This window comes from Pelodiscus sinensis, chromosome 13 (genome assembly GCF_049634645.1).
Source record: "Pelodiscus sinensis isolate JC-2024 chromosome 13, ASM4963464v1, whole genome shotgun sequence".
Lineage (NCBI taxonomy): Eukaryota > Metazoa > Chordata > Testudines > Trionychidae > Pelodiscus > Pelodiscus sinensis.
The window spans coordinates 1,025,466-1,051,287 of NC_134723.1; the positions used below are offsets into that span (position 1 = coordinate 1,025,466).

General features: G+C 61.5%; 1 protein-coding gene across 2 annotated transcripts; it reads left to right on the plus strand.

Annotated features, from left to right (window-relative positions):
- Positions 1 to 25,822, plus strand: LOC142831318 (protein eva-1 homolog C-like). 2 transcript variants are annotated; one of them, XM_075941273.1, is made up of 8 exons: positions 1 to 192; positions 6,431 to 6,630; positions 18,816 to 18,939; positions 19,364 to 19,516; positions 20,283 to 20,426; positions 21,251 to 21,322; positions 21,594 to 21,683; positions 22,676 to 25,822. In XM_075941273.1, exons 1-8 carry the CDS (start codon positions 87 to 89, stop codon positions 23,062 to 23,064), a joined length of 1,278 nt encoding a protein of 425 aa, XP_075797388.1. In that variant the 5' UTR covers positions 1 to 86; the 3' UTR covers positions 23,065 to 25,822. The 2 variants fall into 2 exon arrangements, with proteins under 2 accessions (XP_075797388.1, XP_075797390.1); XM_075941275.1 differs by lacking the exon at positions 21,594 to 21,683.

The following is a 25,822-nucleotide window of genomic DNA, read 5'->3' on the forward strand; positions in this document are numbered from 1 at the left end:
CTCTGAGCACTCGGCACCGGCGGCAATAAAAGCCGAGCTCCCACCCAGCCTGGAGCCCCGCTGGCTCTGGCCCCGGGCAGCGTGCGATGACTGTGCCTCGGCAAATGCTGGGGGTGCAGGTCTCAGGGCTGGGGGCAGTGCTGGGCGCCCTTTGCTTCTCCACGGTGCTGCGGGCAGCCCCGGAGTTCTCAGGTGAGTGGGGGGCCTGGCGCCGTGGGGGGGGGGTCACTGCTACTGCTCCTCAGCGGACAGTGGATGAGGACGGGGCAGGGTGGAGGCGGGAGGGCAACTTCCTCTCATTGTACGCTCGGGCCAGCGCTCTCCGACCTGCCGGGGGCGGGCTGGGAGGCTGCGTTTGGTGCTGGCGGGGCAGGGAATGAGTGATGCTCACACACCCCCTTGAGTCCAGGCTGGCTGGCTGTTCCCCGTCTGGCCCATCTCAGAGCCTCCCCGAGCCGTGGCCACCCTGTGCCTGCTCCCAAGGGCCTAGGCTCCGGGCCCTCCCTGCAAGGGTCGAATGGCAGAGTCCCACAGCAGAAAACGGGTTCTAGGCCGATCCCGTATGTGAGCTGAGGCTCAAGGAGGCTTTCACCGCGGGGCTGTTTCCTCCCTGCCCCCGCAGGTCTGGGCCTGGAACAAGTGAGCTGGAGGCAAAGGCACCCCAGGACCTGCGTGCTACCTGGAGAGGGAGTTGGGTCCCAGGCCCCGTGGCTGGCAGCTAAGGGAAGGCACCGGGCCTGAGGGGGTGAGGCTGGGCAGAGCTTGCTCAGAGCACAGAGGAAGGAGCAGAGGCTGGCTCCAGAGGGGCAGTAATCGGGCTGCTGAGTTCTGTGGAAAGCCACTGGGAGGCCTGGCGGGGGCGGCGAGCCTGCCAAGTGGTGCGCAGGGCTGCCAGGTGCCCGGTTGTGAACCGGACGGTCCAGTATTGGAGCTCTCTGTCCGGGAGACACATTGAGACAATAGAAAGGAGACAATAGAACGGTCCGGTAGTGTCTCGCTCAGATGGGATGTCGATTGTGATGTCATGTCAAGTGTGCCCCTGGGACAGGGCAGTGGAACTGGGACTACGCATCAGGCACTCGTGGGTGACCGGGGAACAAAGGCCTGTGGAGGGATGGAGGAGCAGGCACAGTGTGACGGGGTTTTGTTCTCCATGACGGAGCTGCAGACTAGCGGTGTCACTCGCCCTGCCCCAGCACAGCCAGCACAGCCTTCTCTGGCCAGAAGGGTTTGCGTTTGCCCCAGAGGGAGACAATGAGGGAAACTGAGGCAGGCACAGCCTGACCCTGAAGGGCAGCCCAGTGTTGCCATCTTTATTTAGGACCTTTCTTTGAGCAATGTTTTGCTTCTGCAACTTGCGCAGAATGAAGGGAAGGGTCAGGAGGGCTGTGTGGCAGTGCGTCGTGGTCCCCCGCCTCCTGCACCCCTGTAGTGGCACAAACAGACTCCACCGGCCGGTAGAACAGAGGGAGTTTCTTGCTTCTCCAGGATATAGCACAGCACAGATGGAATCTGGTTACAGGAACTGGGGCTAAGAGGCCTCAGTGCCCCCCTTGAGATGGGGGTGGCTGGGCCCTACAATCCCAGCCCCCTCCCTAGCTCCTTCTCCCCTGCTTCCCAGACAGAAACTAACCAACTCACTTCCAGCCCTGCCCCCAGCCAGGGCTCCACTCCCCTTCTCCCCATTGTTCCGCTCCCTGGGAGATAACTAGTCAGACAGGTTCGGAGCCCCCTTGCATAATGACTCACCCCCTGCCCTGCTGGGCCGTGCTGCAGCCAGCAGCCAGTGGGGGTCACCCACAGCCCACTGCCCAGCACAGCAACCGGCAAGGTACCCCCCACTATGTCACAGGATGCCAGATGGTTTCAACAAAAATACCGGACGCACTTGACATCACATCACAATCGACATTCCGGCTGAGCTAGAAAAGACCCGACAGTTCCATTGTCTCAGCTCAGAAAGCACCAATTCCGGACTGTCCGGATAACACCGCACACCTGGCAGGCGTCAGGGTCAGGCTGAACACAGGCACAGATGGAGTCTCTGGCTGGGCTGAGAGCCGCTGGAGTTTTTCATGGGGCCGGACTTCAGAGCCAGGGGTGGGCAGTGATTCGGGGTCGCAGGGCCGACTCTGAACTGGCACCGGGCACTGCTGTGGTCCTGGGCGGGAGCTAACGCCTGCTTCAAGGGCCTTTCCCGGAGCTGAAGTAGCAGATGGAGGTTTTGTCAAGCAGCTCCGTGTCCGGCCCTAGAATTAACAAGCCAGTTACGTGCATCCCTGGGCCCCAGCAGTGCGCCCACAATCCTGCCGCATCCGTGCTGGTGTCACGCCCGTGTGCAAGTAGAGAAACTGGCCCTGCCGTGACCCTTCCCGCAGGGGCCACGTCTCCAAGGAAGCCGAGGAAAGCACAGCTCAGCCTCGGGGCTTGCGCCTCACCAGACAGAGACCCCCCCTTGGTCCAGAGACTCTAAAACATGTCTGAGCGTGACCCAGCTGCTTCCCGTTCGTTCGGCAGCGGACTGAAACAGCTGCACATTTGGGGTTGCAGGGGAACAGCCCAGAGCTGGGTCAGCGAATACACTGAGCTCTTTGCCTTTCCTTCAGCCCCGGCACCTTGGGAAGCACAAATGCGCAGCAAGAGGGTGCTCAGAGCAGCAGGCAGGTCTGCCGTGGGATCAGGGAAATGACTCCATCAGGCAGGGCTCGGGTAACCTCATAACCGCCGGGAGAGGGATGAGCCGAGGCAGGAGAATTCCCAGCATGCCCGGATCCTGTTCCTTGAACTGAATCTATGGGCTGAAGTCTGCTTCATTCTGACACTCCTAACCCACCTGCCAGCCTTGCTAGTACTGTGCAAGGATCTCGCCCCGATCCCTGGCAGCTAGAGGTTGTGTTAAGCTCTGAAGCAGGAAGTTTTGTATCTTTTCCCAGTACTTTGGGTGGTGTTGATTCTGATGTTTGCATAGTCTTATCTCCAGCTTAGCCTTATAAATGTCCAGGCCCTCTTTGAATCTTGCTATTTTTAAGGGTCTTTCTTTTAATAATGTCTGGTTCTGGTTCCTAAATAATTAATTACAGCAAATGAAATAATAATAATTGCTCATTGGGCCAAGCCTAGCTAATGTAGGCACTCCAATGGCTGGAGACGGGAAGCTAGACAGGGAAGGCTCTGTGTTACTATAGGTAACTTTTGGGTCTCACCTGTGTGCCCAGGGTCTAACTGGTTGATGTATTTGGTGTATTTCCCCCGGTCAAAGGGGCAGAGACTGTGAGGGGGGGTTTGCTTCATCTGCGGCCTGGGTCACTTTCCAGTTTGAAATAGAGTAAATGGTAGAATCTCTGTAAGCTGGAGTCTTTACATCAAGATTTAAATAGCCTGATTGCCACAAAGCTGCATTCTAATTGGTGAATTTATTACTCAACCCAAACAATTCTCCCGGTTCTAGTGCACCCACATGGAAGTTGTTGGCACCAAAGGGCCAAAGTCTGTGGTCAGTTACATCAGTGTAAATCCCTTGCAGCTCTATTGTCTTCAGGGTTTGGCTCATAGGCCACGCAGACTGGTACATTCTTACACTTCATCATCATCATCATCAACCATGGGCTCAGCTCCCGTTGGCGGCCGATGCCTCCCTCACGATTTCCTTCCATCTTTCCCTGTCCAGTGCGGAGTGGCCGAGTTTCTGTAGACTAGCTCCGCACCAATCTACTCTGTCATCTCCCCTTCTCCGTGGGGCCTGCCTCTCCTATTCGCACCATCCATTATGTCGAATACCAGGGTCTTGGCTTTTCGCTCGTCGTTCGTTCTGCAGACATGCCCAGATAGCTGTCATTTCCGCGGTATAACCCTCTGCATAGGTGCTCTTTTGGCTGTATCTTCCTTTAGAATTCCTCGTTGGTCGGCCAGTTCTAAATGCTTTGAAATTATTGAGCATTTAACTTTGTTCCAAAACCTCCTCTCATGACACCTCACTCTGGGACTGTTCCTTGGGTTTGTCACCTCAGAAGAACGGCTCCGGTTTGGGAATCCCCCTCAGCAGTGAAGCCCAGTGCAGAGAATTCATTCGTTTCTCTGCAATGACCGTATGGGCCCTGCCCTTGGCTCAGCCCTGCCCTTTAGCCAGTGCGGCGCGGGCTGCCTTGTTTCACATGTTAAAGCCGAAGGCGCCAAGCTGGTTCATTTTTGGCTCTGCCACCACCACTGCCTTGCATGGCTTTGGGGCACGTCACTTTGTCTCTCCGAGCCTCAGTTTCCCCATCCATACAATGGGAACAGCTGCAGTGCTTTGTCCCACCCGTTGTTTGCCTGTTCTTTTTAGCTGGCGAGCTCTCCGGAGCAGGGGCGGTCGCTTAGCATGTTCCTAGAACAAATGAGCTGATGCTAACTGGACCTCTGGGCCACATCTCACGCTTGTCCCGCTGGACTCTGTGACAGCTGCACTTTTCTAGGGCACGCGTGTTGCTCTGTGGTGACCCTGCCCCGGTGCCCCCAGAGCTCCCCTCTTTGGCCCTGGTCGGGTCAGCCTGGTTCTTATCTGGAGCCAGAGCCTGTGCCAAAGAATGTCACTGCGGCCCCTGGGGGCGGTGGGCTCCCCCCAAAGCTGCTGTTTGGCTGCATTTCCATCCTGCCTTCTGCGTCGCGGGGGCGGGAAGAGGGACCAGGCCGAGAGCGCAGGGACAGGAAAGCAGCCTGCTGCGGTGTCCCAGGAGCCCTGTGGGGCGCCAGCGAGCGAGTGGACGTGAGCCCGGCTCAGCTCGGCCGGGTGCCGACGCCAGACAGCAGAGAGGCAGTGTCAGCTCTGACTGGTGGGGAGCTAAAAGGGCCATTGTACAGCAGAGCCTGGTACCGGGGTTTCTGGATGGCTCCGAAGGGAGGACGTGGATGTGCTCGGAGCAGATGGTGGCTCTCTCCTCAGCCCCCCAGCCCAGTCACATGGCCCCCCTCCCTTTGCTCGGAGTCCTCGACTAGGCCAGTGATGGGCACCCAGGGCTGCGTGTGAGTCCAGTGGTGGGACCCTGTGGGGTCATGGGACCTGAAGCAGGGAGGGTTCCCGAGGAGCCAGCTCACGCCCGCGAATGTCGGAGATCTCCGGCTGCAGCGCACCTGCTGAGGGGACGGGCGGTGGCTCTCGGTGCTGCGGCCTTGGCTGGCTTTAAGCCCTGTCTCTCTTGCTGCTGTGGTGCCCTGAGGCCAGATCCTGCTCCCGTACAGCACGGGGGAGCCCCTCCACCTGAGCTTTCCTGGGCAGCACGGGGTCACTAATCGAGTCACCTCTCTCCAACAGCCAGAGAGCAGGCGGGGGGCACTGGCTGAGGGGCCCGCAGGGAGAGCTGTGGGCAGGGTGAGGAGTGGCCCGCCTGGGGACAGAAGGCCTCGTGTGGCCCCTCAGAGCCTAGAGACAAGTTTTTCCTGGTTTCTTAGCCGTGCCGTGTACAATGCTGCCAGCTTTGGTGGTGTGATTCCCGATTTCACGCCAGAGTCAATAGGCCAAAGGCTCCAGGGACCCTGTCTGTGGCCAGTCTCCTCAGGGCAAAGCCGGCTTTCGTGGAAGTGACGTGGAGAGGCCTTCAATGCGAGCCCCTCCCAAGCCCCTGCTCAGCTGGGGAGCCGGAGAAGGAAGGGAGGAAGGGGCTGTGAACAGCTGGGTATCCGAACTCCCATTCCCTGGATGCCAGTGCCGTGCGTCCCTAGAGGCCAGTAGACCTGTGTCGGGCTGCACTGGTGACTACGGGCCCTTCAGTCTGGCAGGCGAAGGTGTGACCAACTTCCAGCCACTGGAACCTCGGACAGTGAGTCATGGGCCACCACGGGACGTGGCGCTTTTCCTGCACTGGGCCTGGCCAAGCCAAGCCTGGCTGTCTGCCTTGAAGACAAGCCCTAGTTGAGCTACAGGAGGCTGGGCGCGAGGCAGGCACTGCTTGGGGAATTACTGGCTCTGTTATGCAGACAGTAGCTGAGTGTAATTGTCTCCCCGGCCTTGGACGCTATGAACCATCTCGGCCGCTTCCTGCAGTAAGTTGGTTCTGTCACTAACCCTTGAAACCCCAGATCAGTTCTTTTGACCTTAAGATGGGTTACGATGCTTGGCTGTCTCCAGCTTTGCTTAGTCTTGCAGAAGGGCTAAGCCGGCTTGTTACTTTCATCCCAATGGGACAAGTCCCGGGTAGACCCCAATGTACAACTTTCCTCTCCCCCTGCCTGGCCAAGAAGTGCAATTCCCTCCCTCCCTCGCTGGGTTTGCATTTGCCTGGGCTACTGCCCCAGTGCAGGCCCGTCCGCAGCAGCAGGCCCTGCACCTTTCTCCAGCAGCCTGCCCGGGGGCCACATGCTCTCCTGCCCTGTGGCTCTAGCACGTCGCCCCGTGGCTCTGCTTTGCAGCACGGCTACGAGAGCCCCGCACAACTTCTCTGTGTTTGGCTCCTCTCAGGTTACCTCCAAAAGGTGCTGAAGAACCACACGGCCCACGCCTGCGATGGGGAGCAACTGGGCGTCGTTTGCCCCCACAAGACCTCCATTAGCATCCTCTCTGCGTTTTACGGGCGCCGGGTGCCCAGCCAGAACCTCTGCCCGAGCACTGGCAATATCTCTGGGGAGAGCACCGAGTGCGCATCTGCCACGGCCGGCCAGGTAAGCGCCAAAGGGCCCTGCCATCCCCATGTAGCACCGTTCCATGGGAGTGCAGGAAACCAGGGTAGGGGGCCCTTGGGTTAGGGACTAGGGTTGCCAGGGGTCTGGTTTTCTACCGGACGGTCTGGTATTTGCGCCCTCTGGCCAGTAGAAAAATTCAGACAATACCGGACATGTGCAATGTGCAATGTCCGGTATTTTCTGAATTCCCGGCAGGGCGCCGGATGGAAGCCTGGTGGGGGCGGGGGAGCGACGGGGAGGCGGGGCCACGATTGGTGCTGGGAGCCCTGTGGGCACGTGCAAAGGCCGGTTGGGGTGGGGCAGGGCTGGGGGCGGGAATCCCAGCCACCCCCCCACCCGGCTTCTGCTCGCAACTAAAGGGAGTACCTGCTAGGGGTGCGGCCCAAAGGACTCCGGCCGTGGCCAGTGGCTGAACCCCCCCCCCCGCCAGGTCTGCTTCCCACCCCCCTTCCTCCGGGCCCCCCTCCTCCCAGCCAGCCCTACGGCTCCCGACCCCCCCAAGCTCTGCTTCCCAGCCCCCCCTTCCTCCCGGCCAGCCCTGCGGCCCCCGGACACCCCCCCGCCAGCTCTGCTTCCCTCCCCACCCCCTTCCAGGCCAGTTCCCCCCTCTCCCCCCCGCCCATGATCAAGTGTGTCTGGTTTTTTGGCGGGGTCTATCTGGCAACCCTAGCTGGGACAAGGTAGATCAGATTGTCTGAGCAGCCCCTCAACTGCCAAATAGCTCTCAAACCCGGTAGCCTCAGGGTCCAACTCAGAAGTCACGGGTGGGTTGGAAGCTTGCAGTGCGGCCCTGCTACGTGCCGGAGAATTCCAGACCCTGTTTTGCCTGGGGGCGGTGGTGAAAGGCGGCTCCTGCAAGTGCACGGGGGTGCAAACCTAGAAGAGACATCACAGATCCACTTTTAACCTAGATGGATTTGGGGACAGGCCTACAAAGCAAAACTGGGAGGAAATTTGTCCATGTCGGAGCTTGGCCTAGAGAGGAAGAGTGGTCCAGAGGCTGTTACCCCCCAAAATGGATTCTGGATGCCACTAACAGTGGCTCTCAAGCTTTTGTGCTGTGACCCCTTTCGCACAGTGCACAGCCCACGGCCCACAGCGCACAACCCACAGCCCACAGCGCACAGCGCACAGCCCACGGCCCACAGCGCACAACCCACAGCGCACAGAAAGCCTCTGAGTGTGACCTCCCCTCCATACATTAAAACCAACCCTTAATCTAGTTAACACCGTTCTAAATGCTGGAAGCAAAGCAGGGTTTGGGTGGAGGCTGACAGCTCGGAACCCCTTCCCCACATGTAATAACCATCGAACTGCCTGAACATCCCGACCCCTGGTTGAGAATTCCAGCCTGCTGCCCGCTCCAACCGGCCTCTCCACGGGACACATTCCCAGGCTTGTTAAGGAAACTCTACCGGACACATGAACCGCCTGAGAGCCATTGGCAGAGGCGGAGCGCTCTTCCAGAACAGCGTGTCGTTCAGTAATGTCACTAATCATCCCTGACGCACAGTGTCCTACGAATACCAGACACGCCCTGCTGCGTGTTTAAAGAGCTCTGGACTTGCACACAGCTGAATGATTCTAAGCAAAGCGCGTTGTTACAAGTGGCCTGTTTGAACAGCTCGCTGACCGTTCTGTCAGCCAGTGGCTCTCAGCCTCTGCAGATTACTGTCCCTCTTCTCGGGGTCGGATCTGGCTTCCACACCCCAACTTTCTCTTCACGTAAAAATGACTTTCTTACAAAATCAGACTTCAGAATGCGAGTAGCAATGTCAGTAGGCGTGCCGCCTCTGCCTCTCGCAAAGCAAAGCAAGGGGCGTATAAATAGCGCTTGCATTAGCCAACTCTGCATGGGGGGCTCGCCTTGCACGCATGTGCACACCCCTTTGCGGAGATAAACTCCCAGTAATGCTGCTGCCTTACACTGTAGAGAAAGAGCTGCCCCCTGCAAGCGCATACAAATCCCCGCTCTCCCTCGGTGTGGAGGGAGGTCCGGCCCAGCTTCCCAGCCCCCCAGCTTTGAATCACACAGCTGGGCTGTGCTCGAACAAGAGAGAACTGCTCGAACTGCAAAGGGATTCAAGGCAGAACAAGCCGATGACTGGAGCAAATAAACAAAGCCCACACACTGCACTGAGCGCAAGACAGATCGGCTGTACCTTAGCAGGCCCCCGCAGTGCCAGTGTCCCTGTGGCACCCTCGTCCCACCTGCTGGGTTACCCGGGGGCAGCATTGCGACGGGGCCGGGCTGTCTCAGGCAGGGTTCTGTGGTGCCCCATTGCCTCTCCTTGGGAAGCCATCAACGTGCTGGTGGCGCTGGAAGGCTGCTTGTGGGTGTTTGGAACCTGGCAACGTGTCAGTAGCATGTACGTGGCCGAACTCCACAGCTCACACGCCCCAACATGATACTCACGTGTAGCAGATCGACTTAGCGTGAAATGCTCTGTACACAGCACACCCTAACGACGCGGCAGTGGTGACTACTGGGGTGTCCCTCATTCCACGAGGCGTACAGATAGTGCGGAATGGCTTGCTAGTTCGAACTATCTAGCCCGTGCTGCGTGTAGCCCCGCGGCACAGGGTTCGAACAAGCCGGCATTTAAAAATGGCGCCGGCCGGCTTATGCAAATGAAGCCCAGGAAATTCAAATCCCGGGCTTCATTTGCAAGTGCGGTATGCATACATTACCCCGCTAGTTCGACCTAGGGTGGTAGTGTAGACATACCCTGAGTTCCTCTGGGCTCAGGTCTCCTTGAGAGCATTTCCCAGCTCACGGGGTGTCATGAGGGCAGCTACGACGAAGCTTGTGGCAGCAATGGGGCCAGATAAGCCCCCTCGATTAAACCGGGACCCTCCTGAATTACAGGACACTGGCTTCCACTGTGCCCTGTTGTCAGACCTCCTGCCAGCAGCCTCTGAGCCATTCGACCGCCCTGTAACTAGAGGTCGCGGCCGTTGGGGGAGCCCTGGGGCGGATCTGGAATGTTACGCAGAGAGAGAAATTCAGAAATACCACGACTTTTAACTTCCTGGGCATAGTTTGGAGAGCCGGCAGGCACCGGATTGTAGCCAGCTGGCTGGATGTGGACATTGTAAGAGCAATTATGCAGATACCAGTTTTGTATCCACACCGGACTCTGCTGATGTAGAACCAAAGGAAGTCGCTGTTTTGCTTTGACGGGTTGTGACGGACCGGGCCGTGTCTGGGCACAGCTGAGGGCATCCGCTCAGGGCAAATTGCTCAAATCCGGGGCTCCTTACAGCCCCCCCTGACTGGTGACCTCTCCAAATAGGCCACAAACCAGTCCCACAGAGCGCTTCAGCAACCTGCCTGAAGCCTCCCGAGCAAAACCCCTCCGACACCCCAGCAATATCCGTGCCCCAGATGGCCCCGAGCCTATACACAGGTGTGGGGTCCTAGCACCCAATCCCACCTACCCCGAACAAGTTCTGTCCGGTTCCAAGAAACCAGCCACAGATCCCTGGTCAATTTACCCTCTGGACCTTACCCACAAATCACGCTGGGCCAATCCTTTAGAATCTATATCTAAAGGTTTATTATTACAAGAAAGAAAAGCCTGAGAGTAAGGTTATTAAAGTATAATACGTTACATGCACCGAATCTCCCAGTCCTCAATGCAGGCTCTAGCAGAGATGTTGCAGCTGCTGGTTTAAAAGTTCTTATTGCACATCCTAGGATCAGGATGGGTTCACAGGTCTTCCAGGCTCTTCAATCCCTGCAATGCTGCCTCTGGGATGAAGTGCTGAGCTGAGAACAAAATGGCATCGACCACATGGCCTCTTTTATCCCCTTCCTGGCCTCTTCTGGTCTCAGCCGGTCACCTGGTCCTCAGCCTCTCTCTGCTGGCCTCTCCTAGGTCTCTGCCCTCCTGCTTTAGGTGTGTCTTTGGGCCATCAAGGGCCATTGTTCCACCGGGCTTCACTACTCAGCCTGTCCATAGCAATGCTTAACCACATTCACAGAAATATTCAGCTTCCACACAGATTACAGATCTACACAAACAGACATTATACACTCACGTAAACAGTGTACACAGGATCAGAAAACAACAAGCTCCCATTCAATACCCCCCATGGCTCCCTTTCATCCCAATTTCTGGGGCCAACACCCCCACCTAGGGGTGCAGCAGCGATCTGGCTGCTTCCCTCCATTTCGGTAATGTGACACAGGTAACTGAGCCCGTAGGGCCCGAGGACTGCCCATGCGCCCATGCTCGTCACCGAGACCCCTGCAGCGGTGCTTTTACTGTGGGGAGTCCAATGGCAAAAGGAAACGGTAACCTACTTAAACGGTTTCTTAGTACTGCGTGCCGCAGGGAAGAGAGCTGCCTTCGCGGGGCTTTGGAGGGAGAGACTGAGCCAGGAGCCAGGAGCCAGGCGGGGCCACAGTTCTTTGACGTTAGCAGCAGCTGGCAGGTCACTCGGGTGTGGACGGGGTCCCCCATTGGAAGAAGAGTGTCTGGGTAAAGAACGAGGTGATCTCTTGGGGTTCTAAAGCGTCTGGACCTCTCCCCCAGTTGCTGTGGGGCTGGGAGGCCGCCTGGCTGTCTGGAACAGGCAGGAACTGTTCTGACCCCATGTAGGTCCCAGCAGAACATTTTTGTTGTGCTGGTTATTTATCACCCTCTGGAGCAAGCTGATCTCCATCCTCTTCAGTCAGCAGAGAGACTCTTGGCTCTCCCAGCTGACCTCTCGGGCAGTGAGAACGGGGCCGGGGGCTGGGCCTCAGCTGCTCCTCTGCTCCATGAGCCAAGGGCCGTTTTACTTGTGAGCGGAATTGCATCCTGCTGGCTTATCTCGGGACAGGACGCCGCTGGGCTTGGCCCCTGAGCTGTGACGGGTTCTGCAGCTGAGCCAAGGCTCCCTTCCACTCACATCACCCCGTGTTCTGGACTCGCCCGCAGTGGGAGCGCTCGGCCCCGGGCTGTTGGCTGCCCAGGCAGCTGGACGAGGGAATATCGGAGTGAGGGGGCCAGAGCCGCGCAGGAGGAGTAAGAACCGTTCAAAACCTTCCTCCCTGCCACGGCACAGGCCACGCAACCCTCCCGAGGCATCCTACCCCCCCCAAGAGCAACCCTCCCGAGGCATCCTACCCCCCCTAAGAGCAGCCCTCCCGAGGCATCCTACCCCCCCCAAGAGTAACCCTCCCTAGGCATCCTACCCCCCTAAGAGCAACCCTCCCGAGGCATCCTACCCCCCCTAAGAGCAGCCCTCCCGAGGCATCCTACCCCCCCCAAGAGTAACCCTCCCTAGGCATCCTACCCCCCTAAGAGCAACCCTCCCGAGGCATCCTACCCCCCACTAAGAGCAGCCCTCCCGAGGCATCCTACCCCCCCCAAGAGCAACCCTCCCTAGGCATTCTACCCCCCCAAGAGCAACCCTCCCTAGGCATCCTACCCCCCCAAGAGCAACCCTCCCGAGGCATCCTACCCCCCCCAGAGCAACCCTCCCGAGGCATCCTACCCCCCCAAGAGTAACCCTCCCTAGGCATCCTACCCCCCCCAAGAGCAACCCTCCCTAGGCATCCTACCCCCCCAAGAGTAACCCTCCCTAGGCATCCTACCCCCCTAAGAGCAACCCTCCCAAGGCATCCTACCCCCCTAAGAGCAACCCTCCCAAGGCATCCTACCCCCCCAAGAGCAACCCTCCTGAGGCATCCTACCCCCCTAAGAGTAACCCTCCCGAGGCATCCTACCCCCCCCAAGAGCAACCCTCCCGAGGCATCCTACCCCCCTAAGAGCAACCCTCCCAAGGCATCCTACCCCCCTAAGAGTAACCCTCCCGAGGCATCCTACCCCCCCCAAGAGCAACCCTCCCGAGGCATCCTACCCCCCCCAAGAGCAACCCTCCCTAGGCATCCTACCCCCCCCCAAGAGTAACCCTCCCTAGGCATCCTACCCCCCCCAAGAGTAACCCTCCCTAGGCATCCTACCCCCCCCAAGAGCAACCCTCCCGAGGCATCCTACCCCCCCCAAGAGCAACCCTCCCGAGGCATCCTACCCCCCCTAAGAGCAACCCTCCCGAGGCATCCTACCCCCCCCCCAAGAGCAACCCTCCTGAGGCATCCTACCCCCCCAAGAGTAACCCTCCCTAGGCATCCTACCCCCCCCAAGAGCAGCCCTCCCTAGGCATCCTACCCCCCCCAAGAGCAACCCTCCCTACGCATCCTACCCCCCCCAAGAGCAACCCTCCCTAGGCATCCTACCCCCCCCAAGAGCAGCCTTCCTGAGGCAGCTGGGAGAGCCCTGGGCGCCCTGCACCAGCACACAGGGGCAGTGGGTAGCGGAGGCAGGGGAAGGCAGAACCTGCCCAGACTGCCTGGCTGGCGCTGCCCATGCTCCATGCCAGCTCCCTCTTGCTTCCCACCTTGATTTGCTGCGGGGCCCTGGGCCAGTGGCGCTGGAATCAGAGGCAAGAGACAGGCCCCAGAGCCCGACCCCGCCCCGGAAGCCCCAGACCCAGCCAGGCCAGCACTGAGCCCTGCCTGGGAGCCTGCAGCCGTGGGGAGCTGCAGCAGAGCCTCCCTGGCCCAGGATGTGGAGGGAAATGCAGAGAACAGCTCCTGGCCTGTGTCCCGGCCCCAGCCAGCGGGCCAGAACTCAGGAGGAGGCTACGCAGCTCCATGCCGGCTTCTACAGCTGCCCACACGGCTCTCCCCAGCCCGGTTCCGGTGGGGTGGGGCTTTGGGGCCACAGCCCGGCGTGGGCAGCTGCCAAGTGCGGGGGAGTCACACGCGTGGGCCGGGCTTTCTGTTCCCGACGGCTGTTCCCATCAAACGTCTCCCATCCACCAGTGCCAGCGCTCTGGGCCCCCACGGCTCGCTCCCCGGGCCCCTCCTTGCCGGGCCACACGGCAAACAGGGAATAGCTGGTGCAGCCACTGCCCGTTGGAGCCCTGGCTCAGGCCGGGGCCATGTCACAGAGGCTGTTAGCCGGGAGTCTCGCGAGCCCTGTGACTGCTGGAGCAGCTGGCGCCTAGCTCCAGGGCCGGCTCCGAGGAGCAGCCAAGCATCCGTCCAGGGGGTGTCCAAGGGGGCCCCCGAAGCAGAGATTTAGTTGTGGGTGTGGCCTATGTGCGGCCCGTGACGTTCACCAGGCGTCCCGGGGAAACTCGTAGCCACGCTCGCGGGCGGGGGGGCAGCATTTCCATCCGCCGCCGCCTGCCGGGGACCCGGACCGGCCGGCTTGTTCCGCAGACCTCACTGGCTTGTTTTCGTTGGCCCCTCCGCCGCCGCGCCCGCGTCTCCGCGCCGCCAGCAGCCAGGGGAGGGCTGTGCTCACCCGCCGCTGGGGGATCTTGCGCTGCGGACGGGCGGTGACCCGGTGGTGCCACTGGCCCCCGAGTGAAACGGGTCGGAGCTGCCATCCCTGGCGGGGGGCGCAGGCTCTCCCAGGACCACAGCAGGGGAGCAGCAGAACACGGCAGCTCCTCCGGTGGCTGTGCAGTGCGGCCCTGTCCGGCCGAGCTCCGCTCAATACCAGCGACCTCGAAGGGCTAATGCTGCGTGCCATGCCCCGGGCAGGGCCTTTGGGTCGCATTCTCAGCCCCTCTCCTTCTGGGAGCCCCGGGAGGCGCCTGGGCTGCATGCAGAAGAAAGGGGCTTGTGACTGTCGCCTGCCTGGGTTAGGCTCCGGCCGTCTTCAGGCAGCCAGGTCGGGCACGGGTGCACCGCTGCCGGGACAGTCCGGTTCTGGCACCCGCGAGCCAGGGAGGAGGCAGACAGCTTGGAGAGAACCAGCAGGGGTCGGAAGACCGGCCCGCGGGTGACAGGCTCCAGGGCGCCCTGAACCGAGGGCAAGGGGTGACTGGGTTCGCCAGCCGTCCCTGAGCACCAAGCGTTTCGTGGCGGCCGCGCGGAAGGGCTGCCGTGGGCCCGGGCTGGAAGTGAAGCCAGGGGCACATCTCGAATAGGGAGTCGCCACAGGAGCCACGGCCCAGGAGTCCCAGCGGCTTCCCCCTCACGGGCCGTTTCTCTCCAGGACTCGGGGTCCCTGGCTGGGCAGGGCACAGGCCCCTCTGGCCTAGGGAGCTGTGACTGTGGCAAGACGCGCTAGGCCCCTGTCTCTTTAACGCTCCCTGGGGAGGGGCCGGCACCTGCCCATCCCTCCTTATGGCTCCTGGCTATTCCTGGGCCTCTCCGTGCCATTCCCCGGGGTGGCGGAGCTTCCAGCAGTGCCAGGCTGGGGAGGGGGCTTCCCTGCCCCCCACAAGGCTGCAAACCTGCAGCCAGGCTCCCTCATTAGAAACCGCACCCAGCAGCCCCTTCCAAGCCCCTCGCTGGAGCTGGGGAGCCAGGGAGCCCTGGAAATGCACAGGCCCTCTGCCCAGTCAGTGGAACGGGGGAGCCAGCTGCAGCCTGGGCCGGTTCAGCATCTAGGGGTCCCTCTCCACCGGCTCGTGCCCCAGCCAGGGGCCTTGCCAGCAGCCTGGAGGCAGTAACGTGCTGTGAAGTGGGGGCACCCCGCAAACGGCTCGCCAACACAAACCATCAGCAAGAGTCAGCGTCCTCCCTCGGGCCCTCCAGTGCAGCAACCCAAAGGGCCCGGGCCCGACCTTTCCCTGCACCCCACTGGCCTAGCAAGGGTCCGGCCCCCTCGCTTGGGACAGCTTACGCCCAGTCCTGCTTCTGTGCTCCCCCACTAATTACCCCGGGTAACCCTGCCCTCGGTCCGAAGGCAGCTTGTACCCAACGGGAGCTCTGGGACACTGCGGGATTGGCAGACAGAGCAGGGGCAAACTGCATTGACACGACCACACCCAGGTCTCTCCGGCTCACTGCTGGCCGCGTGGAGGCTTCCGCTCATTCAGGCGCTGCTTGTGTTCCCTTAAAATAATTCTTCCCAGCCTGCTCCCAGCGCAGGTCTGGCTTTGGCTGCACGTGGGGCTCCTGTTGGTGAAGGCTGGAGCCAACCCGGGTGTGGTGCAGTGTCAGTACCTTGCTGGGTGCTATGCTTGGGCTGTGGGAGACGTCTGTAGACACGGCCCAGCGCAGGGTATCCTGCTGCTCCAGGACGGTAGAAAAACCGGTTATACAAAGAGAGGGACAAAGGACCTGCGGGCGAGGGGGGAGGGTCAGTTGCTGTCTAGGAAGCATGGAGAGAAGAGGCTAAGCTGGGGGCTAGGGGTGATGGACCCTAACCCTGGGGCCTGAGCCATCCTGCCCCTGCCCCCGGTGGCCACATCACGGCTGTGCTGGGCTGTAGTCTGGAAAACAATAAACCCCCCTGTTCTACTGGCTGGTGGAGACTGTTGTGGCTGCTCCGGGGGTGCAGGACCGGGGACCCCGACTCGCCGTCACACCAGGGTTCCGCCAAAGGATGCTGTGAAAATGACACATGCACAGTCGGCGTGTGCTATGCGTAGAGCAGTGGGAGTGGCTCCCCGAGGAACTCCCTGTGCTGAAGCCCAGAGCAGGCGAGCAGGCGTGCCCCCATCGCTGGTGCGCTGTAAGAAGGGGCTTTGGAGCCTGCCACACGGGGTGACGAATGGCACCAGCCTGGTTTAGTTCAGCTCAGCCCTGCAAGCTGCAAGCGACTCCAGCCCGGCTCAGCCCAGAGCTGCTCTCCAGCCGCCTCTTTCTATGCATGTTCAGGGCTGCCGGCAGCCCCTTTCCAATACCGGTCGGGTCGCACCTCCCCAGCCCGGCGCCCTCGGGCCTGACCTCAGGGAGCAGCCGAGTTGCAGCCAGTAATTGTAAAAACTTCAAAACCAGTGAACAGGCCTGCAGCACCTTAGAGACCAAGCACACGTCAATGGTGCCGGGAGCTTCTGTGGGCACCGCCCCTCCTGGGGCCTGGCGCAGGGAGTCCAGGGGACAAGGACATGGCAGAGAGGGGGATGGAGGAGGGAGGGAACGAGAATGGGGGAACAGGGACAGACATTGGCCATGCTCACTGTGGCTAACAGAGGACTCTAGTCCCTGGTGCCTGGCTTTTCATGGCATTAGTGTGGGAGGAAGCGCCACCTAGTGGCCAGTGCACGTAACATGCTGTGCGGTGAGAGTCTGACAGCTCAGTGATTGGCCACAAAATGGCAAATGAAATGTCATGTTGGTCACTGTAAAGCCAAGCCCATTGGACAAAAGAATCCAGCTCCACAGACAGCGTGATGGGGGCTAACTTGGTACAACTACTCCAGAGACAGAGAGGTAGCTGGATCTTGGAGCGATTGTGGAAGTTCTCTGCAAACATCCCCGCAGTGCGCAGCGGCCGTCACAAAACGCAAATCGATGTTGGGAGTCATTCAAAAAGGGACAGAGAAAGACAGAGAATAGCGTATTGCCGCTATAAATCCATGGTACATCCACGTCTTGAATGCTGCGTACAGGTGTGGGCGCCTCATCTCAAAAAAGATACATTGGCACTGGAAAAGGATCAGAAAGGACAACAGAAATGATGATGGGTTTGGAACGGGTCCCATATAAAGAGAGATTGGACTTTTCAACTTTTCAGGAGACTAAGGGGGGATACGATAGAGGTCTATAAAATCATGACTGGTGTGGAAAAAGTGAATAAGAAAAAGTTATTTACTTAGTCCCACAATATAAGAACTAGGGGTCACCAAATGAAATGAACAGGCGGCAGGTTTAACACAAACAAAAGGAAGTTTATCTTCACTCAGCGCACAGCCAACCTGTGGAACTCCTCGCCAGAGGATGTGGTGAAGGCTGGAACTATAACAGGGTTCAAAAAAGAGCTAGATAGATTCATGGAGGTTGGGTCCATCAAAGGCTATTAGCCAGGCTGGGTAGGAATGGTGGGTGTCCCTGGCCTCTGTTTGTCTGGAAATGGGTGACAGAGGAGGATCACTTGGGGATTACCTATTGGGTGGGGCACCTGGCACTGGCCACTGTGGGCAGACTAGATGGCCCTTTGGTCTGACCCAGTCTGGCAGCTGCGATGCTCTTCCGTTCTGTCGCTGGCTGACTCTGGCGCTGCTCGGGCAGCGTTCTCGGGCCAGACTGAAATTAAAGTGGGAGTCTCTAACTCAGGGGAGGGGAACTCCGGCCGTGGGGCCAGATGCAGCCCCCGTCCTCCCTGGATCTGGCACCGCAGGGCTGGGGCACACACAGTCTAGGCTCTGGTGTGAGGGGGACATGGGGAGGGTCAGCGAGGGGGTTTCTTTTGCTTCTCTCCCCGACGGATTGTTCTGTGGGTCAGCGGCCCTCCCGCCCCGGCCTACCCTGAGTGCAAGGCCTCGTCGGCCAGGTTGCCCAGTGGCGGCAGTGGAAGCAGCAGGCCGGGGAGCCCAGAGCCAAGGAGCCTGGCAATGAGGCAGGCTCCGTTCTGGGCTTGGGGTCCCGTTGGTCTCGCTGCTGCTGCTGAACGGCTTTACCTGGGACTCCCAGGGGCGTGACAGCAGACGGGGTGTCCGGCAGCCTGCTTCCCCAGCCCCCTCCTTGCACCACACTCGGCACTCGGGCTGCCTGGAGCAGCGAGCCTCAGGCTGGCCGCGTAGATACAGCCGGGGCAGCTCTCCTGGGAGCCAGTGGAAAAACCCTGGGGCTGCTGGGGAGACGACCCTGCCAGGCCCATGTAGACCGGGCCCCGCTGAGCAAGCCTGGGTGCAAACAGCCGACCCCGCCGGGGCCTCCGCGAGTCTGCAGGCAACGTGTGCGCCAGCAGCCATGTGGGGGGCGAGGACCCGCTGGTGGACAAGCTGCCTGCAGAGCTGGCAGGAAGTGAGGGGTGAACTGTCGCTTTGCTCAGCACAGGGCCCCTGAACAAGGGGGGCTGCTGAGACTCAGTGAAGCCAGCTGGACACCCCTTCAAGCCGGGGGCGGTGAAGGGGGCCCGGCGATTCAGAAGGGCCAGGGGTTGCCTGTGATTGTGCCAGCTGTGGCCAGAGCCCCAGGCCCTGTGGCTCTCTGCTGGAGCAGCGCTCTGTGTGCTCCAGGTGGCTCGGAGGCCTGGTCCAGGCAGCCCCTTCCGGGAGCACAGAGCCGGCCCCCACACCTGGCCCGGGGTCCTGCGGAAACAGTCTGCTCTAGATGGCAGAACAGAGAGCGTGGGGGTAGCAGCAGCAGGGCCCTGCCCCCGGGCTGCCCTTGGGAGGGGTTCCAGGGCACGCCGGCGTGACCTCAGGACGTGTGATGTTAAACTAACGTCTGTCCTCCCTCCTGCCCCTCCCTCCCCTGGCAGAAACTGCTGGACGAGTGCCAGGGCCAGCGCTGGTGCCAGTTCTCCGTGCACAGCCCCGTGTTCGGGCCGGACCCCTGCCCCGGGACCCACAAGTACCTGATCGTGTCGTACAAGTGCAGGCCAGGTGAGCTCTGCAAACGGCTTCCGAGTGCCACGGAGCGGGTTACGCAGCATCCCTGCCTCTCCCACCGGCTGCCGGGGACGTTGGCGCTGCCTGTACTGCAGGCCAGGGGCTTCGTGTCCCTTCACCCCACTGTGCCCTGGGCAGCCCGCCCAGAGAACGGCCTTGCTGCAAGGCCCCCGGGCAGCGTGCGGCGCCCACCACACGGGGTGGCAGAGCAGTGAGCCCAGAGGACAAGTGTCCGCCGCGCCGGCCAGCAGCGACTGCGGCAGGGGTGCCAGGGGAGTCCCCTGTGGCTGCTTTTGATGGGGGGGCTGCTGTCAGGCCAAAGGGGAGGAGCTGCGGCGGCCACTCCGGAGAGGGCGGCGCAGCTGGGCCCGGACGCTGCATCAGTCCCGCTCTGGGCTCACGCACTCTCCTCTCCCAGCCAACCACCGCGTCAAGACCGTGTGTGAGAACGACAGGCTGACGCTGCAGTGCAGGGCTAAGTCCGTCCTGGCCATTTACTCCGCCAGCTACGGCAGAGCCCCGCGGGGCAAGCCGGAGTGCGACGCGGCGAGCGGGACGGGCCCCGGCGCAGGTACGTGGGCAGGGGGCGAGGACTCTGCCCGGCCCCCTTGCCGGGGACGTGCTGGAGGCACAAGGGTGACTGGGCGCCCTCGAGCCAGACGAGTCCCTGGGGACAGGCCGTTAGCCAGCCTGCTCCGTGCGCTCCCCCAGGGGCACCTGGCCCCGGCTGCGGGCGGGAGGCGGGCGCGGGGCTGGGCGGCCCTTGGGCTCAGCGTGGCCGTGACGCAGGCCGAGGGGCTGCAGGGTAGGCATTAGACGCTCCCAGCAGGACCCCACACAGCCCAGCTGGCCGCCAGTGCGGGGAGAGGGCTGCAGGGGTGTGCCTGTAACAGGCCCATGGCCGGGCGGGGGCCCTAGGGCCACGCGTCCCGGCAGAGCGCCGTGCTTTGGGGAGGGCATCGTGGTCCCGGTGGCGCTGAGCATTGGCTGCCCCCAGCCCTGCCCCTCCTGCCTGGGCCCCGTCCCAGGAGCTGCCCCTCACCGGGCCTGGGTCTGGCATGGACGCAGCGCAGGCTCCCTGGGCTCCTTGGCTTGCTCTCCCGCGGTGCGTCCGGACGGCGGCCCGGCGGGAGCTCCGGGAGCAATGTGCATGTAACCCCCAGGCACTGAGACCGCTGGCAAGGGCGGGTGCCGTCGGCTGAGAGCCGCGTGGCTTTACCCTCAGGGCGCCGGTCCCATCCCCCGCCGATGAGCCGGGGCCGTTGGCTTGGCGTGAGCTTTCCTGCCCCTGCGGGATGGCGAGGCGGCGGCCGGTGACGCCCGCGCTGTATCTCCAGAGTGCTCGGCGCCCGACGCCCTGAGGAGAGTCTCTCGGAAGTGCCACAGGAAGGAGAACTGCACCGTTTCGGCTGACAAGGCCACCTTTGGTGACCCCTGCTTCCCGGGCGTGAGGAAACAGCTGAGGGTCTCCTACACCTGCGGTAAGACCCCCGGGCCTGACGCTCTGGGAGGGGCTGGAAGGCTCCAGCGCTTTCCAAGGCCGGGGGCGGGTCTGGAGGACGAAGGGCATCCCCTGATCCCCCAAGCCAAAAGTGCCCCAGGGAACCTGCTGGGCAGGGTCACTTCAGATGCAGGTGGAGCCCTCGGTCTCTGGTGACAGCAGGCTCAGAGCCTAGAGCCAGCCGCGACGCTGCGTCCCGGAGCCCGGGCGGCAGGCTGAGAGCCTAGAGCCAGCCGCGACGCTGCGTCCCGGAGCCCGGGCAGCCTCCCCACTTGTGGGTGGCGCTTTAGCTCGCGCGCACTGGCGGGGACCGGATGGAAGGAGACCCTGAGGGCGCCCCATTCAGTGAAATGTCCATAAGGACCATACGGTGCTGAGGGCTCGTGACAGCCAGATCAGCGGCCAGCCGGCCTGGGCTTGGGCGGGTTCTGTGCAAGCTGCCGGCCCCCTCCCGGCTCGACCACACAGCTTCCTGCTGACCCGCAGCCCCCGGCCCGGCCTGCTGGCAGCCCCGGCTAGCCCAGCCCGGGAGCCTGCTCTCTGCCCACCGCAGCCACAGAGGAGGCCCCCAACTGAGCCCGTGTCTCTGGTGCTCAAGGCCCAGGCCCTAATTTACCCAACCCGGCCCCCCTTGACCCACAGACCCTCCCCCTGCCACAGGGAGCCTGGCGCCCGGGCTGCCTCCTGCCTGCTGCTTTGGCTCGGGGAATATCGTGGGTACGTTTCTGGCTGGGCAGCCTCGTGTCTCCTCCCGCCCAGCCGCTACAGCTGCGCTGCCCACTCAGCACCTCTCCCCTCTTTCAGTGCCACGGCAGCTGCTGGAGGAGGTGGGGCAGGAGTCCCCAGACCCCTTCTCGCTCTCAGACTACACGCACGGTAAGTGGGGGCTGGGCCACGGGGGCGAAGGGAGGCTGGCTGGGGACCGCCTGGACTGCTGGCCCGTGGGGCTGGGGACTGCCTGGGATGCTGGCCCGTGGGGCTGGGCCAGGCCAGCCCCTCTCACACAGGCTGCGCCTGCCTCGCGGGGAAGAGGGGAGTGGAAGTTGGCAGGGTAGGGGGAGGCTCAGGCCGCAGAGCGGAGGAGGGCGCTGGGAAGCCGCGTCCCTGCACCCCGGCCAGTAAGACCATGTCCCCTTGTTCGCTGCAGGTGGCTGGTACCGTGGGCCCAGGCTGGCCAGGCTCCGTGAAGATCTGATGATTTTTACTAGCTCTCTGGAAACGTTTGCCCACCTCCGGGGTACGTGGCTGCTCCGCGCCCGTGGGCAGAGCCACGCTCCCCTTGGTCTCTCTTGCTGTAGTGTGCTGGGAGACGCAGGGCACTTGGGGAGCAGCCCTCCCCTCCGTGGGCGCCCCGATACCCTTGGGCGTAGGCCACTGCCACGCTACAGCCACGGGGATGGAGCATGTCGCGGAGACTCCAGGACAGAAAGACCCCGGGATGAAATTCTCTCTCCCGCAGGCACGGAGGGTGCCCAGGCCAGCTGAGGGGCATGGCCCTTAATGCCTGTGGTGCCCGCTGCGCTCCTCACGCACCCGCGGGAGGAGCAGAGACACCTGCCTCCGTGGCCACAGGCCAGAGCACCAGGGCCATCCCTTTCCTGGCTCCCTCTAGGGGGTGCTGCCGTCGAGGGGCGGCAGCGCCAGTCGGGCTTTGAGTGACCTAGCGCCAGTGGCCGCAGCCGCAAGGGAGAACCGGTAACATAGCCAGGGGCCCGGGCAGAGGTGTGGGCCCCACGGCTTCCTTGCTGCTGTCCTGGCGTGGGTGAGACCAGGGCTGGCTTAGGGCTGCCCCCGCGCTGCAGGCCCACTCCCGACGCAGGGCACCGATTGCACCTTTCCGCAGAGGAGGGGCCAGCGCCCCGCAGGGCTGACGGCTCAGCCCCGAGCCGGGGAGCCGGGCAGGGCGCTGGCCCCCTGGCGAACGAGGCCTCCCTCCTGGAGAGTTACTGGTGTCCGTGTTACAAAGTGAGGCCGGAGGCACCAGGCCCCTCCCTGCCAGGAGTCAAACACGACTTGCGTTGCGCTAGTCAGCGGACCCCGAATGTACCCGCCGGGACCAGCCACTCGGGACGCGTGGTCACAGCCACGGGGGTCCCTGCCTGGCATGAGGATGGAGGGGCCTTGTTCTTTTGCATCCGCGTCTCCCTTGCTCGGTGCTTGCCCGCTCACGCGAGGGGGAGGGGCGTGATCCAGCAAGCCCTCGTGAAGTGTTGGCCTGTCTCTCCCCAGGTGTCCCCGAGAAGGTGGGCCTCTACTTTCTGTGCGGGGTCTCTGGGGGCCTGCTGGTCCTGCTCTGCATCTTCACCCCCAAAATGGCCTTCCTGCAGGACCTGAAGGAGGCCTGCGCAGCCTCGGCGCCAGGCAGCAGCTCAGAGCTGAGCCGGGCCAAGTTACGGGAGGCCCACGCTGAGGACAACCACAACGATGACAGCTCCTCGGACTCCTCGTTCCGCCGCCTCACCCGCACCTACCGTGCGTCCGACAACATCTTCAGCCCGGAGCTGACGGCAGCCATGGAGGGCGCCACGGAGCCCCGGGGCCACGAGGGAGAGGAGATCTGGATGCTCAAAGAGTCCAGCCCCTATGCTATTCACAAGCTCAAATCTGCCACCAAATGACCACGAGGAGCAGGGGCCACCAGCAGGGCAAGGAGCCCAGCCCGGCTCCGCCTTAGCGAGCCCTCTTCCCCGCCCCCCTCCCCACGCGGAGGGAGGCAGAGCTCAACTCTGGGGCCCACGGGCGCGCCGAGTGTGCTGGTAGCAACCTGGCCCCTGGCGGAGAAGTGTCCTGGCTCAGACAAAGCCGCGTAATCACTTGCTGCTCTAGAAACCGTAGATTCCTGCTGCTAGGCCAGCGCTCATGCCCCACGCAGCAAAGGCCCGATGGCGATGCCTGCAGCCGCTGGTCGAGAGGAGCGCTGGCTGGGCGTGTGCGGGCAGAACCGTCTTCCATCGAATACACAGCTCCAGGGAAAGCACTGAGCTGAATTCCGCCTGCCCCGCACCTTGGGTAGGAGGAAATTCACGGGGACAAGGGATCCCAGCGATGTGGCTACGGCCTGTTCTAGCCTTTTCAGAAGGAAACCGCTTTGGGTTGAAAAAGCTTTTCGTTTCTTTTTTTCTTTTTTTGCATGTGTAGCATGTTGTGTATTGTGCCATTAAAATATATTTGATATGCAAAATGCAAATAGTCAACACGGAAACGATACATTGCAAATGAGCCCACACAAAACTGTGCTGGCTGTTCCCCGCGGAAAACTTCAAAATCTTCCACTTCAGAACAAACACGAATTTGGAAATCTCACGTCCCAGTGCAGAGTGGAACTTCTGTCCTCCCTGAGCTCCTAGTTCAGCGCTGCAGGGGTGTGACGGCGCGTTGGGGGTCCCCCGTCTCCTGCACCCCGAAATGGCATGAACAGACTGCACCAGCCGGTGGAATAGAGGAAGTTTATTGCCTCTCCAGGATACAGCACAGCACAGATGTAATCTGGTCACAGAGCTGGGCTAGGATGCCTCAGGCCCCCTTGAGATGGGGGAGACTGGGCCCCTAAATTCCAGCCCCTTTCCCTAGGCTGTCTCCTCCATGCTCCCAGACAGCCAGCAACTAACTAACTAACTTCCAGCCCTGCCCCCCAGCCAGGGCAGCATCCACCTTCCTTTGTTCCTCTCCATGGGGGGTGTCTGGCCATACTGGTTTGCATAGTGACTCATCCTGTTTTGCTGGGTCGTGGTACCCACGGCAGCCAGTGGGGGTTACCCCAGAGCCAGCAGCATAGAAACCAGCCAGGTACCCCCTCTACGTCACAAGGGGCGTGGCAGGGCAGGCTTTCACCAGAGGGTTCTGACTAGGAGCTGCTCTGGTTACAAAGAGGAATCCAATATCTGCAAGGAATCGGAGCGGTACCGTTCTGCGGGTTTGCCTGCGTTCTGGGTGACGTGCGACTGATTTCAGCCACTTATCGCTGAATGTTCTGCCCTCTCTTGGTTGTGTTGCAGGCAGCTGCTAACACTCAATTACTGTTAAGTGCTTGTTGATCGGCACATTTATAAGGCCCCTTTCTCCTCCTGTTTGCTGATTCCTAACCCTCTTCTGGTGCTTATTCCGGTTCCACCATTGTACGTCCCATCCATGGACAAGGGCAGTGTCCTTCTCGGGAGGGGAGAGCGCGGTGGTTAATCTGGGTTTAGGGTGCATGGGAAATCGATACAGATGCAGCTGGGAGAGAGAACGGGATGAATGAGTAAGACAGACCCGTTGTGGGGGACACTGGCCTACGGCGGAGGTGGGCACAGGACGCCAGCTCTGGTTGAGGTGCATTAGGAGCCATCCCCTCGGGGGCCTGCCTCAGTGCTCCCAAGCCAAGGAGTCACTTAGCTCCCATTGGAAGTGCCCTGAGACTCTTCTACCGCTCAGCTCCAAGGCCCAGCTGGGCCCGTGGGATTCCTTTCCTTGCTCTCTGCTCCCCGCCCTGCGCCAGCAAACAAACTGAACCATTCGATTGCTCCCGGCCACACGGGCCAATTCCAATTTTGTCCGTAAGGGGCTGAAACCTCTCCAGGCCAAAACGGCGCCGCCCATTCCCTGCTGGGCGGGGGCTGGTCCCAGGCGAGCCATTTTTAAAAACTTTTTGGATTTGAGAAAAGTTGAAGAAAATTTTAGCTGCTGGCCTGGCCTTGTGCTGTGGGACGCACACGCTTGAGTCAAATGCCCGTGGGTGGGTTGGCAGCGTGCTGGGGCTGGGAGTGCCTGGCTACCTCCCGTGTGGGAAAGGTTCCTTGTCCATAGCAAAGCACCTGTAGGGACAGGAGCCAAAGCAAATCAAACAGAAAGAAGCCACCGGCTGCGGGACAAGGTAACTGTGAGACCAAAGCCTCCTGCTGCTGGGCTCGGAGCATTTCGCCCCAGGAGCTATCGGCAAAACCGGCCCAGCAGAGCTCAGCAGCCCTCGGGGGACAGCGCAAGAGGAGGCCCTTGCATAGCCGTACCCCGCCTCCCTGGAGCCCCCCATGTGGCACTGGGACTAGCATGTCAGTGCACAGCCGGCAGAGGGCGTCCTCAGCTTTCAGGCAAAACGCAACCCTCCCCCCGGACGCGAGTGTTAACCGGGCGACCAGTAATCCCAGGCGCTCCGCCTCCATCACAGCTGGGCCCAGGAATGTAGCCACGACTCACCTGCACTCAGCCAGCTGACGTCTCAGCTCCTGCCTTGTGTGACGTAGTGGGGGTACTTGCTGGGCTGTGGTGACCCCTGCTGTCTGGAGCAAGACCCAGCAGGGAAAACCTCACTAGGCAGAGGTAATGCCAAACTTGTTGAACCAGTGGCCAGACACCCCCCATGGAGAGGAACAAAGGAAGGTGGAATGCTGCCCTGACTGG